The sequence below is a fragment of the Chelonia mydas genome, chromosome 25 (assembly GCF_015237465.2).
Source record: "Chelonia mydas isolate rCheMyd1 chromosome 25, rCheMyd1.pri.v2, whole genome shotgun sequence".
NCBI lineage: Eukaryota > Metazoa > Chordata > Testudines > Cheloniidae > Chelonia > Chelonia mydas.
In genome coordinates this window covers 12,270,937-12,289,421 of record NC_057858.1, presented here as the reverse complement: position 1 = coordinate 12,289,421, position 18,485 = coordinate 12,270,937, and the positions used below count along the sequence as shown (strand labels likewise).

General features: G+C 55.3%; 3 protein-coding genes across 6 annotated transcripts in view; 2 read left to right on the top strand and 1 right to left on the bottom strand.

Moving 5' to 3' along the window:
* Positions 1-4,030, top strand: C25H19orf25 (chromosome 25 C19orf25 homolog). 3 transcript variants are annotated; one of them, XM_037885836.2, is made up of 3 exons: positions 1-144; positions 1,085-1,247; positions 2,419-4,030. In XM_037885836.2, exons 2-3 carry the CDS (start codon positions 1,112-1,114, stop codon positions 2,613-2,615), a joined length of 333 nt encoding a protein of 110 aa, XP_037741764.1. In that variant the 5' UTR covers positions 1-144; positions 1,085-1,111; the 3' UTR covers positions 2,616-4,030. The 3 variants fall into 3 exon arrangements, with proteins under 3 accessions (XP_037741764.1, XP_037741765.1, XP_037741766.1); XM_037885837.2 differs by having other exon boundaries at positions 74-156; XM_037885838.2 differs by having other exon boundaries at positions 103-160.
* A 1,266-nt stretch (positions 4,031-5,296) lies between these two features.
* On the top strand, positions 5,297-10,939 carry LOC102946825 (granzyme M). 2 transcript variants are annotated; one of them, XM_037885834.2, is made up of 5 exons: positions 5,297-5,852; positions 6,370-6,523; positions 7,563-7,710; positions 9,279-9,536; positions 10,480-10,939. In XM_037885834.2, the coding sequence occupies exons 1-5, from the start codon at positions 5,792-5,794 to the stop codon at positions 10,630-10,632; spliced, it is 774 nt and encodes a 257-aa protein (XP_037741762.1). In that variant the 5' UTR covers positions 5,297-5,791; the 3' UTR covers positions 10,633-10,939. The 2 variants fall into 2 exon arrangements, with proteins under 2 accessions (XP_037741762.1, XP_037741761.1); XM_037885833.2 differs by having other exon boundaries at positions 5,298-5,852; positions 6,367-6,523.
* A 750-nt stretch (positions 10,940-11,689) lies between these two features.
* The window catches only part of APC2 (APC regulator of WNT signaling pathway 2), a 48,975-nt gene continuing 42,179 nt past the window's right edge, over positions 11,690-18,485 (bottom strand). Inside the window, 1 exon segment of the mRNA XM_037885952.2 lies at positions 11,690-18,485. Within this exon segment, the coding sequence (XP_037741880.1) occupies positions 17,295-18,485 (1,191 nt within the window). The 3' untranslated portion in view covers positions 11,690-17,294.

The following is an 18,485-nucleotide window of genomic DNA, read 5'->3' as shown; positions in this document are numbered from 1 at the left end:
CCCTTTAAGGGCGGGGCGGGGCGGGGCACGCAGCGCGGGACGCCAATGACGTGGCGGGGGCGGAACCGGAAGTGGGGCCTGCCGCTGAGTGGGGCTGGGCATACGGTGGCCGGGGTGGGGACGGAGTCTGGGAGCCGCGATCAGGTGAACGTCCGGGTGGGTGCGTCAGTTCGGGGGGGCGGGGAGGGGGGTATACGGAACGGGGGGATGGGCGTGGGGGGCGGGGAGGTATGGGGGAGGGGGGTGTATGGAATGGGGGGGTGGACATGGGGAGCGGTGGGGTATGGAGGGGGGTATACGGTATGGGGGGATGGGCATGGGGAGGGGGGTATACAGAATGGGGTGGGCGTGGGGAGCGGGGCGGTGTGGGAGGGTATATGGAATGGGGGGTGGGCATGGGGGGTATACGGTATGGGGGGGGAGCGGGGGGGTATACGGAATGGGGGGATGGGCGTGGGGAGTGGTGGGGTATGGAGGGGGGGTATACAGTTTGGGGGGATGGGCATGGGGAGGGGGGTATACAGAATGGGGTGGGCGTGGGGAGCGGGGCGGTGTGGGGGGGTATATGGAATGGGGGGTGGGCATGGGGGGTATACGGTATGGGGGGGTGGGCGTGGGGAGCGGGGGGTATACGGTATGGGGGGGTGGGCGTGGGGAGCGGGGAGGTATGGGGGAGGGGGGTATATGGAATGGGGGGGTGGACATGGGGAGCGGTGGGGTATGGAGGGGGTATATGGTATGGGGGGATGGGCATGGGGAGGGGGGTATACAGAATGGGGTGGGTGTGGGGAGCGGGGCGGTGTGGGGGGGTATATGGAATGGGGGGTGGGCATGGGGGGTATACGGTATGGGGGGGTGGGGAGCGGGGGGGTATACGGTATGGGGGGGTGGGCGTGGGGGAGAGGGGTATGTGGTACGCGGGGGGATATAGGAATAAGGGTATGGGATATACAGTGTGAGGTGGGGGGAAGGGATAAAGGGTTTATATCCAGTCGGGGGGCGGGGGGGGGGGGGGGGGGGCAGCAGCATTAACTCAGCAGGCAGGAAAGTCACTGACTCCTTAGTCTCTTCATGCCCATTCCAGGATGCCCGTTTATGAGGCGGGAGAGTTATGAGCTCGAAAGGCAAGAAGCGGGTGGTTCTGCCAACTCGGCCTGAACCACCCACCGTGGAACAGATCCTCGAGGACATCCGGAACACCCAGCCATCCGATCCCATGTATGTCCTTATAGCAGAGTCCAATAAAGGTAGGAGAATGCATCCCAGCTCTTTGCCCCGAGAATCTCCATAATCCATTCTGTATGAAATCTTCCAAACGATGGGAGCCTGTCTCTGTCCACTCCAATCCTGCCTATCAATTATAAAATCTTCATCAGCGATCATTGCACAGATTGGCCCTGAAAGTTGCTGCCATCTTGCCAGTTTGTTGGCTTGGGTGATATGAGTTGCTGGGTCTCAGTCCTGTTCTTGGAGGACACCTCTTTATAGCCCAAAATCCACAGCTGTGATTGGTGCTCTTGTTGACAATTTCTTCAGGGAAGCCACAGACTTCATGGGGCCTGGAGACTGACCTTCCCTTTCACCTTTACAGGTGTCCTCCCCTGTTTGTAAGTAAGGCGCGTTGGTCAGAGCACGGCAGGGAAACATCCCTTGGTGCTGCCTGTGCTGTGCCAGTTTAGAGGTTATAAATAGGTCTTTGGCCTGTATGACTGTTAGTTTCATTAGAACTAAACACACTCAGAGAAAACTGATGTATTCCAGGTGCAGAAGTGTAAAAGGCTTGTGTGAGACATGTTTAAGGAGACCTAATGTGAATGAGGGTGTAGTGGAACAAGGCAACGCAAATCACAATAGTTTTGATCAGAGGAGCCCAGAAAACTAAACCCAAGCTTCAAAATGAACGATCTTAATTCCGTTTTCATTATTGCACCTTATCGGCAAACTCTCTTCCTTTGGGAAATTGTTGCCGGGGCAGTAGCACTGGGAGGTGGGTTCTGCTTACAGGGCTTTGGGGTGGAACATCAGTGGGAGATTATGGGCCACGGGAAAGAGACTGTAAAAGGGGGAAGCTTTATCGCTGCTTTGATCTAGGATGAGTATTATATCCCCATTCGAGAGGGTGAAGCAACTTGTCTGCATTCACGTGGTGTTAGTGGCAAGAGCTGGGTATAGATCCAAGGAGTCCTGGCTTCTAATCCTCTGCTCGGAGCACTGGAACAAGTATCGCTCTTGTTGTAGGTAGCAAATATGCAGAGTGGTGCTTCCTCCATTCCACTTGATAGATAGGGGATGGCTAGTTTTCTATCGAGACCTGAAGGTGTATCTGATCTGAAATGTAACTTAGCTTTACATGAAGCGACTACCCCTTTTGAATGCATGTTATTCTCTGTCTTTTCCTCCCACATTTCCCCTCCCCAGACTTGCCAGCCCCTAGGAAGAAGGAGGATTCTGAAGTGAAGACCGAGCGCCTGTACCAGCAGAGTCATTCTTATGTAGAGATGAACCAGCGGCTGCAGAAGGCCTGCAGTGTGCTGAAGGAGAAGTGCATAGAGCTGAAGCAGGCGGGCGCGACTTTGGAACAGAATATCGTGGAAATTAAGGAAAAGGCCTTGTGAGGTTGTCTGGCCTCGCTGGGATGCCGAGAGATTGGGAGCAGAGACAAAAAGCTGGCCCAGGAGGGTCTGCTCTCAACTGTAAAAAAGCCCTGCCTCCTAGTCCTGACAAACTTCTCAGTGCGTGTTAGACTTTCACAGACATCCCCAGTGTGGCTTCTTGTTTCTGTATCCAAATCATAGGGCTAGAAAGCCACCCAGCCAGATAACCCCCGTGTGTGCTTTGATTTAATGGAAGATCTGTCACTGCTGCATGTTGCCTGGAATCTCCAAGAACCAGCCAAGCCTCATGAATGCAGCTTCACAAGAGTTGCCCCTCGTGCTCACTGGAAACGCTAGGGGGTATGTGAGGGTGGGTTTCATCTTTAAAGCTAAAAATGCTACAGGATCTGCCTCCGTAGCCTTTTCCCAGTGGGCGGCCCTGATCTCGTTGCTCGTGTTCGGAAGGGACTCTTGGACCAGGCGTCTTGTTGAGCCATTAGGAGAACCTGATACCAGTTTCCAAATGGCAAGCTTGAACCTGACCTGGCTGGGGTAAGCGTGGGCTCCAGGCAGCCGTTGACTTTTCGTAAGCTGCGTGTCACCGTCTTGGGTGCCCATGGTGACTGTTGGCATGACGTCCCCCTCGCCCTCCAGGTTTACCTACGACTTCTCCATCTGGTACTGCCTCCATGACGACAATATTGCTTCCTGCATCTCCATGATGCTGAAAAAGCAAGGCCTCCAGGGCTATGCCGAGCACCAGGACCAGGTGGCAGGGACGTCCATTCTCATGACGGCCACTGAGGTCATCCAGGCCAGCAGGGTTGCTATCGTCATCTTGTCGGCCAGCTCACTGGACGACCCCTGGTGTCAGCGCGTCATGGAGTGGAACCTGCATCATGTGATAGAGCAGGAGGGGACGAAGATGATCCCGGTTTACGTGGATGTGGAGAAAGAGCAGGTGCCTCTGGTTTTAAGGCATCTTAACGAACTCGACTACAGAAACAAATTCTTCGAGCGGCGGCTGCTGGAGAGCTTGAAGAGCATCAGGCCTGCAGCTGGCCGAGCAAGGGCTGTGCGCCCCTCCAAAGCGGCCAGCGCCAAAAGCAGAGTCAGCCGATAGCAACTGGGAGAAACTGAGCCCGGTGGACTTGGCTTTGGTTGATTCCTGCCAGGAGTGAGGCGCTGTGTCTTGCCCTGTCCATTTGGCATCCGGGGTTTGCTGTGGGCCCCGGTGCGGTGTTGGCGGTGAACTAATCTGCTTGGCTTTGCGCCTAGACTCGACCCCCGTGAGAATACTTAGAAAATAAAGTGGTTGCTAGTGGGAGTTTGCTATTAAAATGCAGTGGGAGTCGATATGGAATGTGAGCCACGGCCTCAGGTCTCCTAAATCTCATTATTTAATAAGCTCTTATTAAAATCCATTCCTCAGAAAACTGAACGGCTGAGTCTTTGTTACAAGCTCTTTAATGGAGAGGGGCTGGGTAGGGATAAGATAAGGTCCTGCTGGGAGCCAATAATGAGCTTTATTCTCAGCTCTGACCCTGGCACTCCCAACCCCACCAAGCTTTTCGTTGGCTGTATCTGCCCTGGTAACCAGCTGGTCCTCTCCCAATGCTTTGCTACGCTGATGCAGCTCACACCAGGCCCCTTGGAGCCCTGTCTGCACTAGCCGTTCCTGGTGCGGATAGCAACAGATGGCGATGTCCCTAAAATGCTGGTGTAAAGTAGGCCTGTGCCTCAATTTCTTTCCGTCTGTGAAATGGGTGCAACAATGCTTGCCTGTTTTGAAGGGGGGGGGGGAAGAGTTGTTTGTGATTTCACTGGAAGTCGTAATAACCCCTAGCCCTTATTTAGTGCTTTTCAGCACCAGATCTCAAAGCACTTTACAAAGGAGGCCAGTCTCATTATCCCCATCTTGTAGATGGGGAAACTGAGGCACAGGGAGGGGGAGTGACTTGCCCGAGGACACAACTAGCATGCTAGTGGAAGAGCTGGGAATAGAATTTAGGTCTCTGGAGACCCAGCCGCTTGTTCTGTCCACTAGCTAATGGTGCGGACTGTGGCAGAATTGCAAAGTACCGCGGACCTGAAAAACCTGAGCACTTTCCTTCAGATCTCTGCTCGCACCTGGGCGTTGGCTCCATCCCAGTGTGATCATTGGGATGTCGTGCTCCCTGCAGTTAGACTCCTCAGTGAGCATTGGGTGGTTGCGACCTTGGGTTTACGTCTCGGAGAGAGACACTGTCTTATCACACGCTACGAGCACTGACACAGCTTCTTGCCCGGGCTGGGTGCCGGGGAGGGGGTCAAAGGTGCATGTTGCAGTCGATCACGTAAGTGGTTGCGAAAATGAAGGTAGTGGCGTATCTCTTGGTCTTGACAAGGTCCAGAGCTGTGCAGTGGCTGAGAGTTGGTGCATGGGTGTGACAAGGGGACGGGGGTTGGGCAATTGGATGCTACGCTATAACCCTAGCTGGATCAGGGGAATGGTTCCAGATTTGTAATCTAGTCCAGCCCCAGGACCTGTTTCAGCAGCTGTTTGTGCCTAAAGATGCGATCCTGATCGAGGAGTGCAATAGAAAGGGAGTTAAAAGTGGCTGGAAAGTGCAGGGGAGCAGTTTACATCTCTTACTTCTGTCGGGGCATGTGGGCTGGGGGATTCGGCCGTGTGGGGTGGGGGGAGTGTTGAGGGGTGGAATGTCACAGAGCAAACAAAGATTGGAATCTGGCCCCAGAGCGTTCAGGAAGCATGTAATGTACTTGACTTGCTTTTTACCCTCTCGCTTTAGACCACTGAATTCCTGTTTTCATGGCGGTAGCAAGGTGAGCCTATCTCCTCTCCCTGCCGGTAGCTTTGGCATGTTTCAGCTGTTGGCACTCAGCGTCTTCCTCCCTCTGAAACATCTCCCAGGCCCGGCGCAGAAACACTTTGCTTTCAGCGCCGTCAAGTTTTCACAAGCGGTGAAGAAAGACCTGCCGTGGGTGTGACAGCAACAACGTCGGCTGCACATCCTTTGCTCTGCAAACCTCACACCTCTGCACCACCCGCCCCCCGAGAGCACTTTCTCCCGCTGCCGCAGAGGAGACGCGAATGTGCTCAGGGGAGGAGCGGGGTATATAAGTAAGAGCGGAAATGCCCCCTGACAGAAGCGGTGGGGCGACGACGTCTGCAGACGACTCAGCGTGGCAGCAGCATGAAGGCAGATCGGAAATTGCTCTTCCTGGTGCTGCTGTTCCTCCCCATTGGGAAGGCTGGTGAGTGGGTGGTCACGTGGTGCCAGGGAGTGGCAGGGTGGCCCGGTGGATAGGAGCACCGGGCTGGGAATCCGGAGGGCTGGATTCTATTCCTGACTGCCCCTAATTAGAGTGGGCTCAGCTGAGCCATTTCTCTCTCTCTCTGCCTCAGTTCCCCCATTGGTGAAAGAGTTTGCCTTTCTCTGAAACATCCAGTATCAGCAGCTGCTGGAGCCAGGCCTCTGGACATGATGGGTCAATAGACTGATGGTTTAACATGGCTGGGGGGGAATCCGGGGCTCCTGATTCATGCTCCGATGCCCTGCCCATTGGACTGGAGCTAGCTACCTCTCGGCTTCAGGGCTTATACACCCAAGGGCATAGTTGGAGCAGCTGGGACATGGATCGGTTCCAACATGGTGCTGGGATTCGAAAACACCTCCCTTTCCAGAGTTTGGGGTGAAAACTGTCCTCTGCATCTGCCTTGCTCCCCGGTTCCCGTGCACTGGGGCACATCTTGCTTCTCTCTTTGCAGCAGGCCAGCTCCAGTCTTTGATCATTGGGGGACGTGACGCATTGCCTCACTCCAGGCCCTACATGGTGTCTATCCGGCTCAAAGGCACTCACTCCTGCGGGGGAACCCTAGTCCACAAGCGCTGGGTGCTGACCGCTGCGCACTGCTACGTCGACCCGTGAGTACAGAACCCACCCCAGGCTGGTGGGTTCCCGCAGATTAGGGCCGGAGGAGCAGGCTCCTGGCTCGGACGGGGGGAGCAGGCTGTTCTGATGATTTGCTAGGTGAGCTCAGCCTTCTGCAGGGACAAATAGTGAAACCCGGGTTTAAGAAATGCCAGAGGAAAAGCCTTGGTGCCAGACCGGGAGGAAAAGGGCCATTACTTGCCGAACACCTGTCGGAATCTCACCAAACCAGCAGAGCAGCAAACTAAGAATCCTGAGGGTCATTTAGCGTGGCAGGCGCACACGGTCAGGGTCGGGAGGCGTAAATGGGGGGACTGAATGCAACTGAAATCTTTCCATTGCCTTCTGTAGGAGGCAGACTGGGACCCTAGAGAGGAAGGGAAGGTCTTGTGGATCAAGGGCAGGACAGGGAGCCAGGACTCGAGTTCTTTCTCCAGCTCCTCCATGGTCTTGGGTGAACCAGACAGGCCACATTTTTCAAAGGGGATCTCTGATTTGGGGTCTGTGGGGCCTGATTTTCAGAGGCGGTTGACAGCCTCCAGCTCCCCCGACGCCCAGTGGAGTTGTGGGCGCTCAGCCTCTCTCAGAAGAATCTGGCCCAAGGGTGCATCACGGGGTGGGCACCCCAAAACCAAAGCACCCCAAAGTGGCCTGAATGGCCCTGACCCTCAAAGGTATTTGAGCACCGAACTTCCAATGCAAATTAGACACCTAAATACTTTTGAAGAATCTGGGCCAACGTGCCTGCTTCTGCATTCTCAGATGATACTTGCTTAGCTCATAGGAGGCGTCTGCATGCAGAGCCCGTCTGCCCTCAGCACACCAGGGGCATGACAGGAGGATCAATGGTTGGGCTGGCATCACTGGGGTCATGAGTCAAGAGCTGGGGGAACGTGCTCCACCAAAAAGACGACTTGCTTCTCTGACTGCAGGCTTAGCTTTGTGCCTCCCCGATGGGGTGTTTCCATTGGCATAGCCGGGTGTCCGCAGCGAGGGTGCTAACGCTAGAGAGGCTTTCTTTTTGTGTCTCAGGTGTAAGGATTCCATCAGGGTGGTGGTGGGTCTCCATTGGAGGAAGGCTGTGAGAAATGCCCGAGTGCAGGTCTTCACTGTCGCGGAGTTTGTCCGGCATCCTTCCTACAACAACGAGACCATGGTACATGATATCATGCTGCTCAAGGTACGTGGGTGTGCTAGAGAGCCATGGGCTCCAGTTATTCTAGCTTCTGCTACAGGGGGCCAGTCCTATGAGGCGGCAGCATCTGACCATGAGGCTAGGGCAGTGGAGTGGGTTCAAATCCTGGCTCTTCCTGTTGTGTGGTCTTGGACAGATCGTGTTGCCTCTGCCTGCCTCAGTTTCCCCCATCTGTAAAATGGAGGTAGTAATAGTCTCTAGCTCTTATCATCAGTGGATCTCAAAGCACTTTACAAAGGAGAGCAGAGTTGTCAAGCTCCTTTTACAGATGGGGAAACTGAGCCACACAGAGGTTAAAAGTGGACTTGCCCGAGGTCACCCAGCGGGTCAGTGGCAGAGGCAGGACTAGAGCGCAGGTGTCCTGAGTCCCACCTGTGCTCTAGCCACTAGGCCATGCTGCTAATGATATCAGTATTTCTTTTGCGGATGGAAAGCGCTGTGTTAGGACCCTCAGGGGCAAGCCGGGGCATTCAGCACTGCATAGGATTTACTCTTAACTTTGTTCCTCCATCGCACGGTAGGTGGAAGTTTGAGTGGGGTGAAGGGGGGATGGGAGGGGTCTCTTTGGAGCCCTCTTCTGCTGTGGCTAGAAAGGTGAGATTCAGAAGTGACAAACTGCCTAACCCTTACAGGAAATCTTTAACGCTAGCAGGGCTCTCTAGCCCGTCTTGAGTCATTCTCAGCTCACACCCTTGCCTCTGAGGTGCTGCTAGGTGTGCAGTCTGGCCTTGCTTTTGCTGAGGGGTAAAGTTTTTCCCAGAGTCTGGCCTCTAACAGAGCTAAGGATGCTTCCCTCTGTCCCTCAGCTGCTTCCCAACAGCTAGAAATTCTCATTCCTCCTCCCCCTTCCCACCATCCCTCAGCTTCTCGGCCTGCACGGTTTCCTCTAGGGCCGGATTGGGGGCTTGGCCTCTCAGGAAGCAGCCTAGAAGGTGCAGCCTGGGTGGTGGGGGGCGGACACGGACTTCTGTGAGTCCTAGATTCTGGGCTGCTCGAGGTGGGGCTGGTGCAGCCTTTCGTGGGAGTTAGAGGAGTCACCGAGGCACCTGGCCACCTAGGGGCTGCTCTGCACTCCCCGCACCAGCGTCTGCCAAGGGGGGCGGTGCACACTGTTCCTGTTTGGGGGAATTCTCCCAGGAGCCCTGTGGCACAAAGGGGCGTTAGGAGAGGGCTGGAGCCAGGCCCCTGGCTGTTTGAGACTGGCCAGGCTTGGATAGTGGGGATCAGTCTCCGTGTATTTCTCAAACCTCCTTGGGGTTGTGGCCTCTCTTGCTTAAGACAGACCATCTCCCCATCCCCCCTACCTAGGTCACTATAGAACTTGGTGATGAAAAGAGTCACATTTGGGCTCTTTGTATCAATGGCACAAAGTCACCGCCCCCGGCCCCCAGCGAGTCCGGGACTGGGCCGCAGCCTGCAGGAGAAGCTGGAGGCATCTCCACTGAGATGGAAGCAGCTCGGGGGACCGCAGTGGTGCTAGGGCTGGGAACCTTTCTGCAGGCTGGCGGAGTCTGTCCCCAAGGTCTGACCTTGGCTTTCGCTCCTGCCTGCAGCTGGACAGGAATGTGGCTTGGAACAAGGAGACGAGCCTTCTCCCGCTGTCCAAGAAGAAGCCAGCCCCGGGGACGCTGTGCAGCGTGGCTGGCTGGGGGATTTTCAGACAAAACAGCAAGTGTTCCCCCGTCCTGCGCGAACTCGACGTCAAGGTGATGGACAGCAGGATGTGCAACAACAGCCGGTACTGGCATGGCGAGGTCACCGGCACCATGATGTGCATCGAAGGGCTCGAGAGGGGCTCTGCCCCCTGCAAGGTGATGGCTTAACAGCAATGCTGGTCTAAAGGGGCTGATGGGGAAGAGTCCCCAGCTGGCTGTCTGCAAGGGGGATGGCCTCGTTGCCAGGCCTGCGTGCTTAGCTGCCTGTTCTCGAGCATGTGTGGAGATGGCCGTGCCTGACGAGGGGGCCCCAGACAGAGCTAAGATACTAAAGAACCTGCCCTGCCCCTCCCCTGAGTATGCCCCGCCCTCGCTCCGCCTCTTCCTGCTCCCCCCTCCCCCCCAGTGCCTCCTGCCTGCTGGTGAACGGCCGATCAGCGGTGGGCAGGAGGCTCTGGATGGGGAGGGGGAGGAGCTGATTGGCAGGGCCCACCTCGGGGTGCTGAGCACCCCCTATCTTTTCCATGGGTGCTCCAGCCCTTGAGCACTCATGGAGTCAGCACCTTTGCTGACAGGGATGCCCGGGGGTCTGGCCATGTGTTCTCCCTGGGAATCCTGTCCAATTTTCCATCCCGGAGGCTTTGATCCTTTTTGGCAGGCGAGGATAAGTGAGGTGCAGGGAGCTGCTGGCCATGGTCTCCCCAGGTCTTTGAAGCCCTTGGTAGCAGGCTTGGCAGAGAGGCCAAAGACTGAATGGGCCATGGAGATTTGCCCCTAGGTCAGGGCCAAGCTCCGCTGGGGCATGTGTGTGGGACGCTCACCCTACTTTGCACCCGCTCTGTGGAGAGAGGACTCCGGTCTCCGGGGCTGTCAGTCAAGCCCCTTTTACCAGCACAGCAAGTTGTTGGTTTGCTCCAGTCCTAGAATAACCCTCGTGCCTGCCCTGTGCAATGTGCCCCGCTGCCTCTATCCTCTCTGTTGCTTGGTGCCACCGCCACCGTGCCCACCCCTGGGCCCTTCCACGCTCCTGCCCCTCACTCCCAGTGCTGCGAGGGGCCCTCCCAGGCTAACAGACGCCGTGTACTCTGTGCTGTTGCAGGGTGATTCCGGGGGCCCTGTGGTGTGTGGCAAGAAAGCGGAGGTGGCCGGCGTGCTCTCCTTCACGGGCAAAAGCTGTGTCGACGTGTTCAAACCGGCTGTCGCAACGGCGGTCTTTAAATACAAGAAGTGGATCAAAAAAAATCTACTTTAGGGCCAAGCCCTGTGACTGCATCATCTGTAAGCTTGCCTGTCCATCTCCCCTTCCCTGTATTGACCCCTAGTGGCTTCCCTATGCTGCCCAGGTTAGAGATCAGCTCACTCACCCAGCCGCATGTGCCTCAGCCATCCGTCTGGGCACTGCTGGTTCAAACCCCCGCAAGCCCTCCCCCCCGCATACTTGTTCTCTTACAGAGGCGTCAGCTCTGTCCTTCTCCCTCTCGGGCCTGGCATGCAAAGTGTCTGCCTGCATCCCTACATCATGCTTCCTGCTGCTGATTTGAAATAAAAGTGAAACCTCATCCGGTCCGGGGTGTGTGTGTCTTGGGGGTATCACGCTGTGGCTGCACCGGCTCCAGCTGGCACCACAGCCGTGTCTTGTAACTAAGCTAAGCCTTGGCCAGACCAACTCGCTCTTGGAAATTGGAACTGGGGTAAGGGACAGCTGGGTCTTGAGCAGCTTCCCTGCCCTGAGCGGCACTTGCTGTCTCCTGTAGTGATTACAGAGAGGAAGGAGCCTCTAAACATTCCCCACATCACCTCCCCGGTGGGGGGGAGCATCTGCGCTCCCTGGGAAGCCCAGCTAGCTCTCGAGAGGTGCTGCACCACCCCGGTGTACTGTATGTGGGACTAGAGCTGGGTTCAAAGCTGAGGTTTTCCCAGCTCCGTGCCTGGTCTCTCTGGCCAGAGTATCTGAGTGCCTGACCACAGCCATGGTGTGAGAGGTTAGTATTATCCCTGTTGTATGGCTGGGGAAACTGAAGCATGGAAAGCACGGGGGGGGTGGGGGGTCTGTGTTAAAGTTGGAAATTAAACCCAGATCTTCAAGCCAGTGCCTTAACCCTAAGTCCACCCTTTCCCTGGTGAGCAGGACGCTGTGCCTGTGAATCGCCAACTCCTCAAGCCAGCTGGGGAACCAACCAGCTCTGTTTATTAAATGAAAACCCCTCCCTATCCCCTGCTGGCTCTCTCCTCCCCCCTCCACCCCTGGCCCCCGCTTCCAACTGGCCATGCAGTCCTTTTTAGCAGGGTGGAAAAATAGAGAGACCTGCTTCCTATTTACACAGCTTTAATTTTAATACTGTCCAGTGCCCCAGTAAAATAACATCTTTAATACGTACATACAGCAGGTAGGGGGTGGGGGAAGAAACCAGTAGCAAAAAACAAGACGGCTCAACACCCAGCGCACTGCTCGACCGACGAGGATGGAAGCCGAGGGTTACGGTGAGGGAATGCTAGGCGAACAGAAAGCACAGCTTGGGGGGGGAAGGGGGGGGTTGTGTTTTAAAGTTAAACAAATGGTTACTGCAAAAATGGTGAGGTAATGCAGGCTTCCCCTGTTACTACAGGTGGGTTGTACCCTGAATTAATTACAGCATTCAGACTGGATGGTGTGTGTTGCTCCTGAGGGGGGGAGGTTTCAGACTCTTTCTTTTCCTGGGGGAGGAGAGATGAGACCTTTGCTTGTTTAACCCCAGCACTGCAGCCCCTGAGCTGGCTGGGAATTTGCCACCGCGCCAAGGCTGAACCTTCATGTGGAGCTGACTCCCGCGGCGCTGAGTTTGCCCCCCGCCAGGGTTGTGTCAGTGGCGATGTCCCAGAGAGCGAGGTGGTGTGTATCCCACACAGCGGGATGGGATGGGAGCGGGGGCTCAGAGGGGCTGGTTTGCCCCCATGTTACAGCCCAACCCTTTCTGGCATGATGTAGGGGCTGTGCGAGGCCATGCAGCAATCATCCCTGGGGGGAGGAGAGAAGCTGCTGGAATTGATGGGGAGCCAGCCTCTCTGCAAGGGGATCAAGGCTGTTGACTGCCACAGCTGGGGTTGGTGTGGGCACGTTGGGTCCTATGGATGCAGCACCTCGGCGGCTGGCTGGGTCCAGCAGCTGCTGTTTGAGGCCTTGGGCCAGCATGTGTTTGGAAGAGGCGAGGCGGGTGGGTGAAGGGTAGGAAAGTTCAAGCCGTGACCCGGGTGCTGAGGCTGGAATACCCACCTGCCCCAGCACCCTTCCCTTGAGATCACAAGCCCCTGGGGCTATCAGAGACCTGCAAAAGACCCATCACAAGCTAAAATCCCGCCTCTAGGCAGTGCAGCAATTGGTCCCTAGGGTGGATGACAGCACAGTGCCTCGCTGCTCCAACCAGAAACTCTTCTAGCTGCACCCAGTAGGGCCCTCTCTAGCCTGCCCCAACGACGGCCCCTCGGGGTTGCCCCTGTCAGCTGCATGCCAGACCCCACAAGGGTAAGGTCCCCCCCAGCAGCCCCTGCTTCATTTTTGTAACAACAGTTGCAACACATGTGACTCAAGCCTCTTCCAATGTGAATTAACCCACCGCTCCCCAGGGAGAGGGAAGCAGGAGCAGTAGCCCATGTACAGATAGTGAGGCAGGCGGGGGCAAAGCAAGTGGCCTCGTTCAGGGCAAGAAGCAGGCCCCAGTTGGCTCTTTTTGGCACCCTGGGTCATCACTCAAAACTGTAAAGCCCAGGGGGAAACCGCTGCAGTTCCAACTTTGTGGCATTTCACACCCAGTGTGCATGGGTGCAAATCGCCACAGCAGCCCCAGAGCCAGCCAACCCCAAACCTCAGTGAGGTGGTTTTCACTGTGCAGCTTTGCAGAGCAGGGCCTGGCTGACAAGGCTAGCAGACAGGACCCAAGCTGGGGACGCTGGCTATAGGGGGCCAGGACTGTAACCCCTACACTTCCCCTGCTCCCACACTGAATGCAGACACCATGAAGAGCACAGCAAGAGGCCAGGCCTGTGCTTTTAGCACTGCTTCAAAATGCCCAGATAAAGGAGGAAAAAACCTTGTGAGGGAACTTCCCGAGGGCCCTCCTGAACCCTCCTTACCTCACACAGCCCATCCAAGGGCTGTTGGGGGGGCGGGGGGGGCTGTGACTTGGTGGGTTTAGTCCAGTTCTTAGTGGACCCATCTCCACCTCATAAAAACCATCCATGGCACTGAATGGCACCACCCCCACCAGGGCAGAATGGGGCCCATCTGCCAGGCTGCCTGTCCACTCCAAGCACATGGGGTGGTCGAAGCCCAACCACTGCCCTGCTCTGTGATCGACCGGAGCCTTTCACCTGCGGGGCTGTCCTTTCACCAGGCTTCGAGTCACTCAAAAATATGACGCATCTGAACGGCCCAGAAGGCTTCTGCCTAGCTCCTGAAAGCAAAGTCAGGGGCTTAGTAGAGTGGCTTGGGAAGGGTTTTTCCCATGAAAAAATTCTAAAGAAACAATATTTTGCAGCCCTTATTGGTGATGCATTGTCAGGTTTCCATCACGTTTTTCTGTTTTGAGAGGTGGTTTTAATCCAAACCTGGAATTTTGTTGTGGGAAGGGGTTTCTGTTGAAAAACTGACAATTTTGGCACCTTGAGGGCTTAAAATGTCGGCACCAAGGGCCTTTCATGCAGCTCCAAAATGGGGCGGTTGGATGCACAAGTCCCCTTTGTGAACGCCAGCCTCTTATTCCGGACTAGAAATGTGGTGGCGCTGTTGAACTTGCTGCACTGCCAAAGTGAGTACAAGCGTCCACCCGTGGCGGTCTTCCTGAACAGCTCTTCCTGAAATGCTCCAGGTGCAGACAAGCCCTTATGCGCCTAGCCACTTAGACACTTTTGAAAATGTTCCCCCCCACCCCGCCAAGTGTTTAATACTTTCAGTGAGGACCTTGTGAGACTCGGACTCTCCACTGGAGCTGGTACATATCTGACCCCCCATTACCATATCACCCGGGCACCTTGCCACCTTCAATCCTCATAACCTCCCTGGGAGGCAGGGCTATGTCCATATTTTACAGGTGGGGAAGTGAGGCATAACGAGGGCCAAGGTCACCCAGGGAGTTTGCGGCAAAACAATCCTTGATGCCAGCTGGCCACAGTCCTAAGCTAGAGCCACTCTGCTGGCCTTTCCCCCTAAGGCTGCAACAGCGCCGATAGCTCGGCTCTGTCCTTGTTCCGACCTGCACTTGCCTACCCCACTATCCCCTTCCTGCCCATCCTCTCCTGTTTCTACAGCGTATCTTGGGGTAGGGGGGCATGTTTCCCCAGCTAGGTTTGTTCAGCACCCGGCCCAGTGGGGCGGGGCAGGGACTGGGGCTGCTACTGTATTACAGGTATGAAATAGCCATCCTTATCTTTCATTCAGAAGAGTCCCAAAGCATTTTGCACAGCACAGACTGAATAGTGGCCCCTGGGAAGTCAGTGACAAAACTTACATAGGCTTCAATGAGACCAGCATTTTACCTTGTACAATGGCACCTTTATATGCAAGTATCTTCATCGGCCACTGAAATAAAGCCACCTCTGCGGCTGAACGTGGTGGCTCCTTTCAACAGCACACAGCAATGCTGCCAGCTGTGGAAATCAAGCTGTGCCCTGCATCCAGCTGGAACGCCCGGATAATTCGTGGGAGGCGGAATGGAATAGCCCACCTTGGAATCGAGCCATCATGACCTGGTAAGAACACCTGCTTCCGTCATAAAGACCCTGCACTTAGTCATTGCCAATGCAAAGGGATCTGGGAGGCCTGCAAGCGTCTAGTCCTTTGGAACCTACCACAAATTATTATTCAGCAGATTTTTAAAAAAAATCTGGCATTCTGATTAATTTATAACACTCTTGAAAGAGAGCAGGCTCTGGGCAAATTGACACCCTCCGAATGCCTCTTTTTTTAAAAATACCACTTCACTCCTACAATCTGCCCTCCTGATCATAGGAAGCCACGTCGGCAGCTTCCCTCCGAGCTTTGTACCGTTAATCAAAGCCAAATCTGACCATGCCGGACAGAACCTGTAACAACAAAGCCCAAACGTGTGGTAGGCAACCCCCTCTGCTCCCTGCTTGTGATCGGGCAAGGCCCTGAAACAAACAAGGAGTCCCAAGTCCCAGTGTACCTATAAAGCACAGTATTTTGGGAGGCAGGAATGGGGATGGAGAGAGAGACACGCCTCTTTCTCTCTGTCTCCTGTTTCCCGCTTGCAAATCAGGAAGTCACTCCCATGCCACTGACCTCAATGGTGCGACAATGGTGTCAAACCACGAGAATCAGGACCATATTTTTAAGGGGCGATTTTCACTCCATGCCTCCCACTCCATGGGAATGAGTCACCCGATGAGCGACTCTCCCTCAGAGGCCAGGCTCAAGGGGCACTGGTGCAGACCTCGCTCCTTTCCTCACATCCCGCTGCAGCCTGTGACTCCCTCCCACCCTTTGCCTGGGCGGCACTGGAGAGCGAACCGGACTAACAACTGAAGGGGGGCCCCGAAGCTCATGAGGAGTCGTCTCTGGCCCCACCATTAGCACAAAGCCTGCAAAGTGGGGCTGAGTTTACAAAGAGGATGAATGGCATAAATCAGCCTCCCCTACCCAGACCTGTCCCCCTGGCCCGCCGAAAAAACAAAAATGGCCTTTCCTTTCCCCGGCTCCTTGGCGTTGCCCCATGCGCTGCAAGAAGCGTTTCCATAACAACCCTCCTCCCTTGGCAATAATAAGGTGCTGCTCTGCTCCCCCCAGACACTGGGTGACACCCAACGCAAACACAATCCTGGCAAGTTAGTCATTAGCGGATTAACCAGTCACCATAATTACAGGCCTCGCGCTGCGCAAATGGCTGGTTCCGTAATGGAGAGGTTCTGCCCTTCTTCTGTTCCCCATTGTAGAATCCTCCCCAGATCCCCTCACCCCACCTCTCTCCCGCTCTGCCTTTGGTCCATGGGTGGGTTTCCGAAGGTGTTTCTATAAATCAGCTGAGGTTATTTGGATATGTGGATATTAATGCCGACATGTGAGACAAAGCATGCAGCTGAGACCTAAGATTAAGGCTTTTGCTTGAAGCATTCTTGGTGGTTGGGTTTGTTTGTTTTTTTAAATAGAAAGAGCAGCAGTCCCAGTTCCCTTTGAAATTTCGACCTCCTGGGAGAACTTAGAGGGACCCCAGTGAATCAACGACCCCTGTTGGTTGTCCTCGGATCGAAAATCCCAGGTGTGCTTCAATGAAAGCGTGGAGACAATGGGCCTACAGCCCCTCCTGGCATTGGACTGTCCAGGAGACAGCAGGTCATGGGGGGAAGTTGGCTGATTGCTGCTTCAAAGTTCTTCAAAAACTGTGAACTGTGAGGCCCTCAAGACATCCCACAGGCTCACTGCTAAAGTTCATCCCTTCATGCAGGACACCTGTGGCCATCTAGGCTCCAAGGATAAAAATCCCTCTCCTTAAACTAGAGTGTATGGTGATCAGACATTGCAGTAAAGACATTGCCACAGCCATCAACAGAACAAGATGTCAGGGGAATAGGGGTGGGCGATTACCTGGTTCTTTCCCAGCGCCCGACGGTAAAGGTTCCAAAGCTCCATTAAACAAAAAAGAAAAGGTGGAGAGAATAAAGGAACAAATACTTGCTTTTCTCCAGGTGTTTCGTGTGTGTCTCAATCAAAACTGTCCCAACCCTCCTGGCCAACAGTTACATCAACGCAAAAGTTCCTCCTTGGTTTGTTAAGCTCGAGAAAACAAAAACGCTGCAGCTTCTGTCTCTTTATGAACGAGAGTTTTGTCCTCACGGAGGTGCAGTAGTGAGAGTGCCTGGGGCTTTGTTCGTTTTTTAATACACTATCACCAAAGTTGAGGTGTTCTTTGCATTTGCAATAGCAGCTTAAGCTGGCATTTTTTCAAGCGATTTGTTGTTGATCATTGGTGCTACCATGGGGCTGGGAACGTAGTTGAAGGGAGTCACCCGGGCGGATCTACTGGGGGAGCTGTGCCTGCTGGAGGGGAAGCTCCCAACAGAACCAGTTGGCCCTTCATGGCTGAAGGAGATGGGCACAGTGCCCTTGATCGAAGTCAGGCACTCTGTCTCACTCTTGGGCATCTCCCGGGTCTCCAGCGTTGGAGAGGTGCTGGAGTTGGTCTTGGTGGTGGGGTAGTCCTCAGTCTGCACCACAGCATCACTGGTTTTCCTCTGGATGGGGATCTGGGCATTGGGGGTCTCCTCCTCCAGGGTGCTGACCAGAGGCAGGGCTGAGGAAGGCAGGGTGCTTTTGAGGATGTGTGGGATGTCTTCGTCTCGGATCCTTCTCCAAGTACCCTTCATCATTGCCATCTGCTGCTTGTCCTGCTGCCCCGGGTTCCCCACTGCAGGATTCGGGGTCAGCTTGGAGGCCTCTTGGCTCTTCCTTCTCCTGGCTGATGACTCGGAGCAAGAGGACAGGACGGAGGAGGGACTGCTGGTCCTCTTGATGATGCTGATGTTGGGGGAGGAGGAATACCTCTTGAATGGCTCAGGCGAGGGGGTGTTGGTCTTCACAGGCAGCCGGGAAGGGCTCTCAGAGCTGGTCCTCCGAGGAGGCCTCTCACTGGGAGAAGTTTTGTTGTTGGCCGGGGTCCTTGAGATGACTGGCCTCTGGCTGGTCACCACCGGCTTGGTCACCTTGAGCTCTTCGCACCTGGAGGAGCACAGGAACACAGCTGGGAGGCCTGGCCTGCTCCTCTTGGGGGAAGCGCTCTGAGACAGCGAGGACACGGACTCGCAGGAGGAGAGCTCGGAGCGGTGCCTCATGATGAGACTGGAGGATTCCTTGATGAAGGTGAGCTGCCTCAGGAAGCCGGACCGGTCCGACTCACTGCCGCTGGACCTGGCCGAGGACATCCGCACCAAATTGAGCCGGGCGGTCGGCAGGATGCCCTTCCCATTGCCTTTCAGCTTAGGGCTGCCCACGTGCTCCTCCAGCACCGGCATGGAGCTCCTGGCCGGCAGCATCTTCTTGTTCGGCTTCTGCATGAAGGGGATGCGGACGGGGGATTTCTGGGTCTTGTGCTGCTTGGTGGCTGGGGGTTTCTGGGGGGG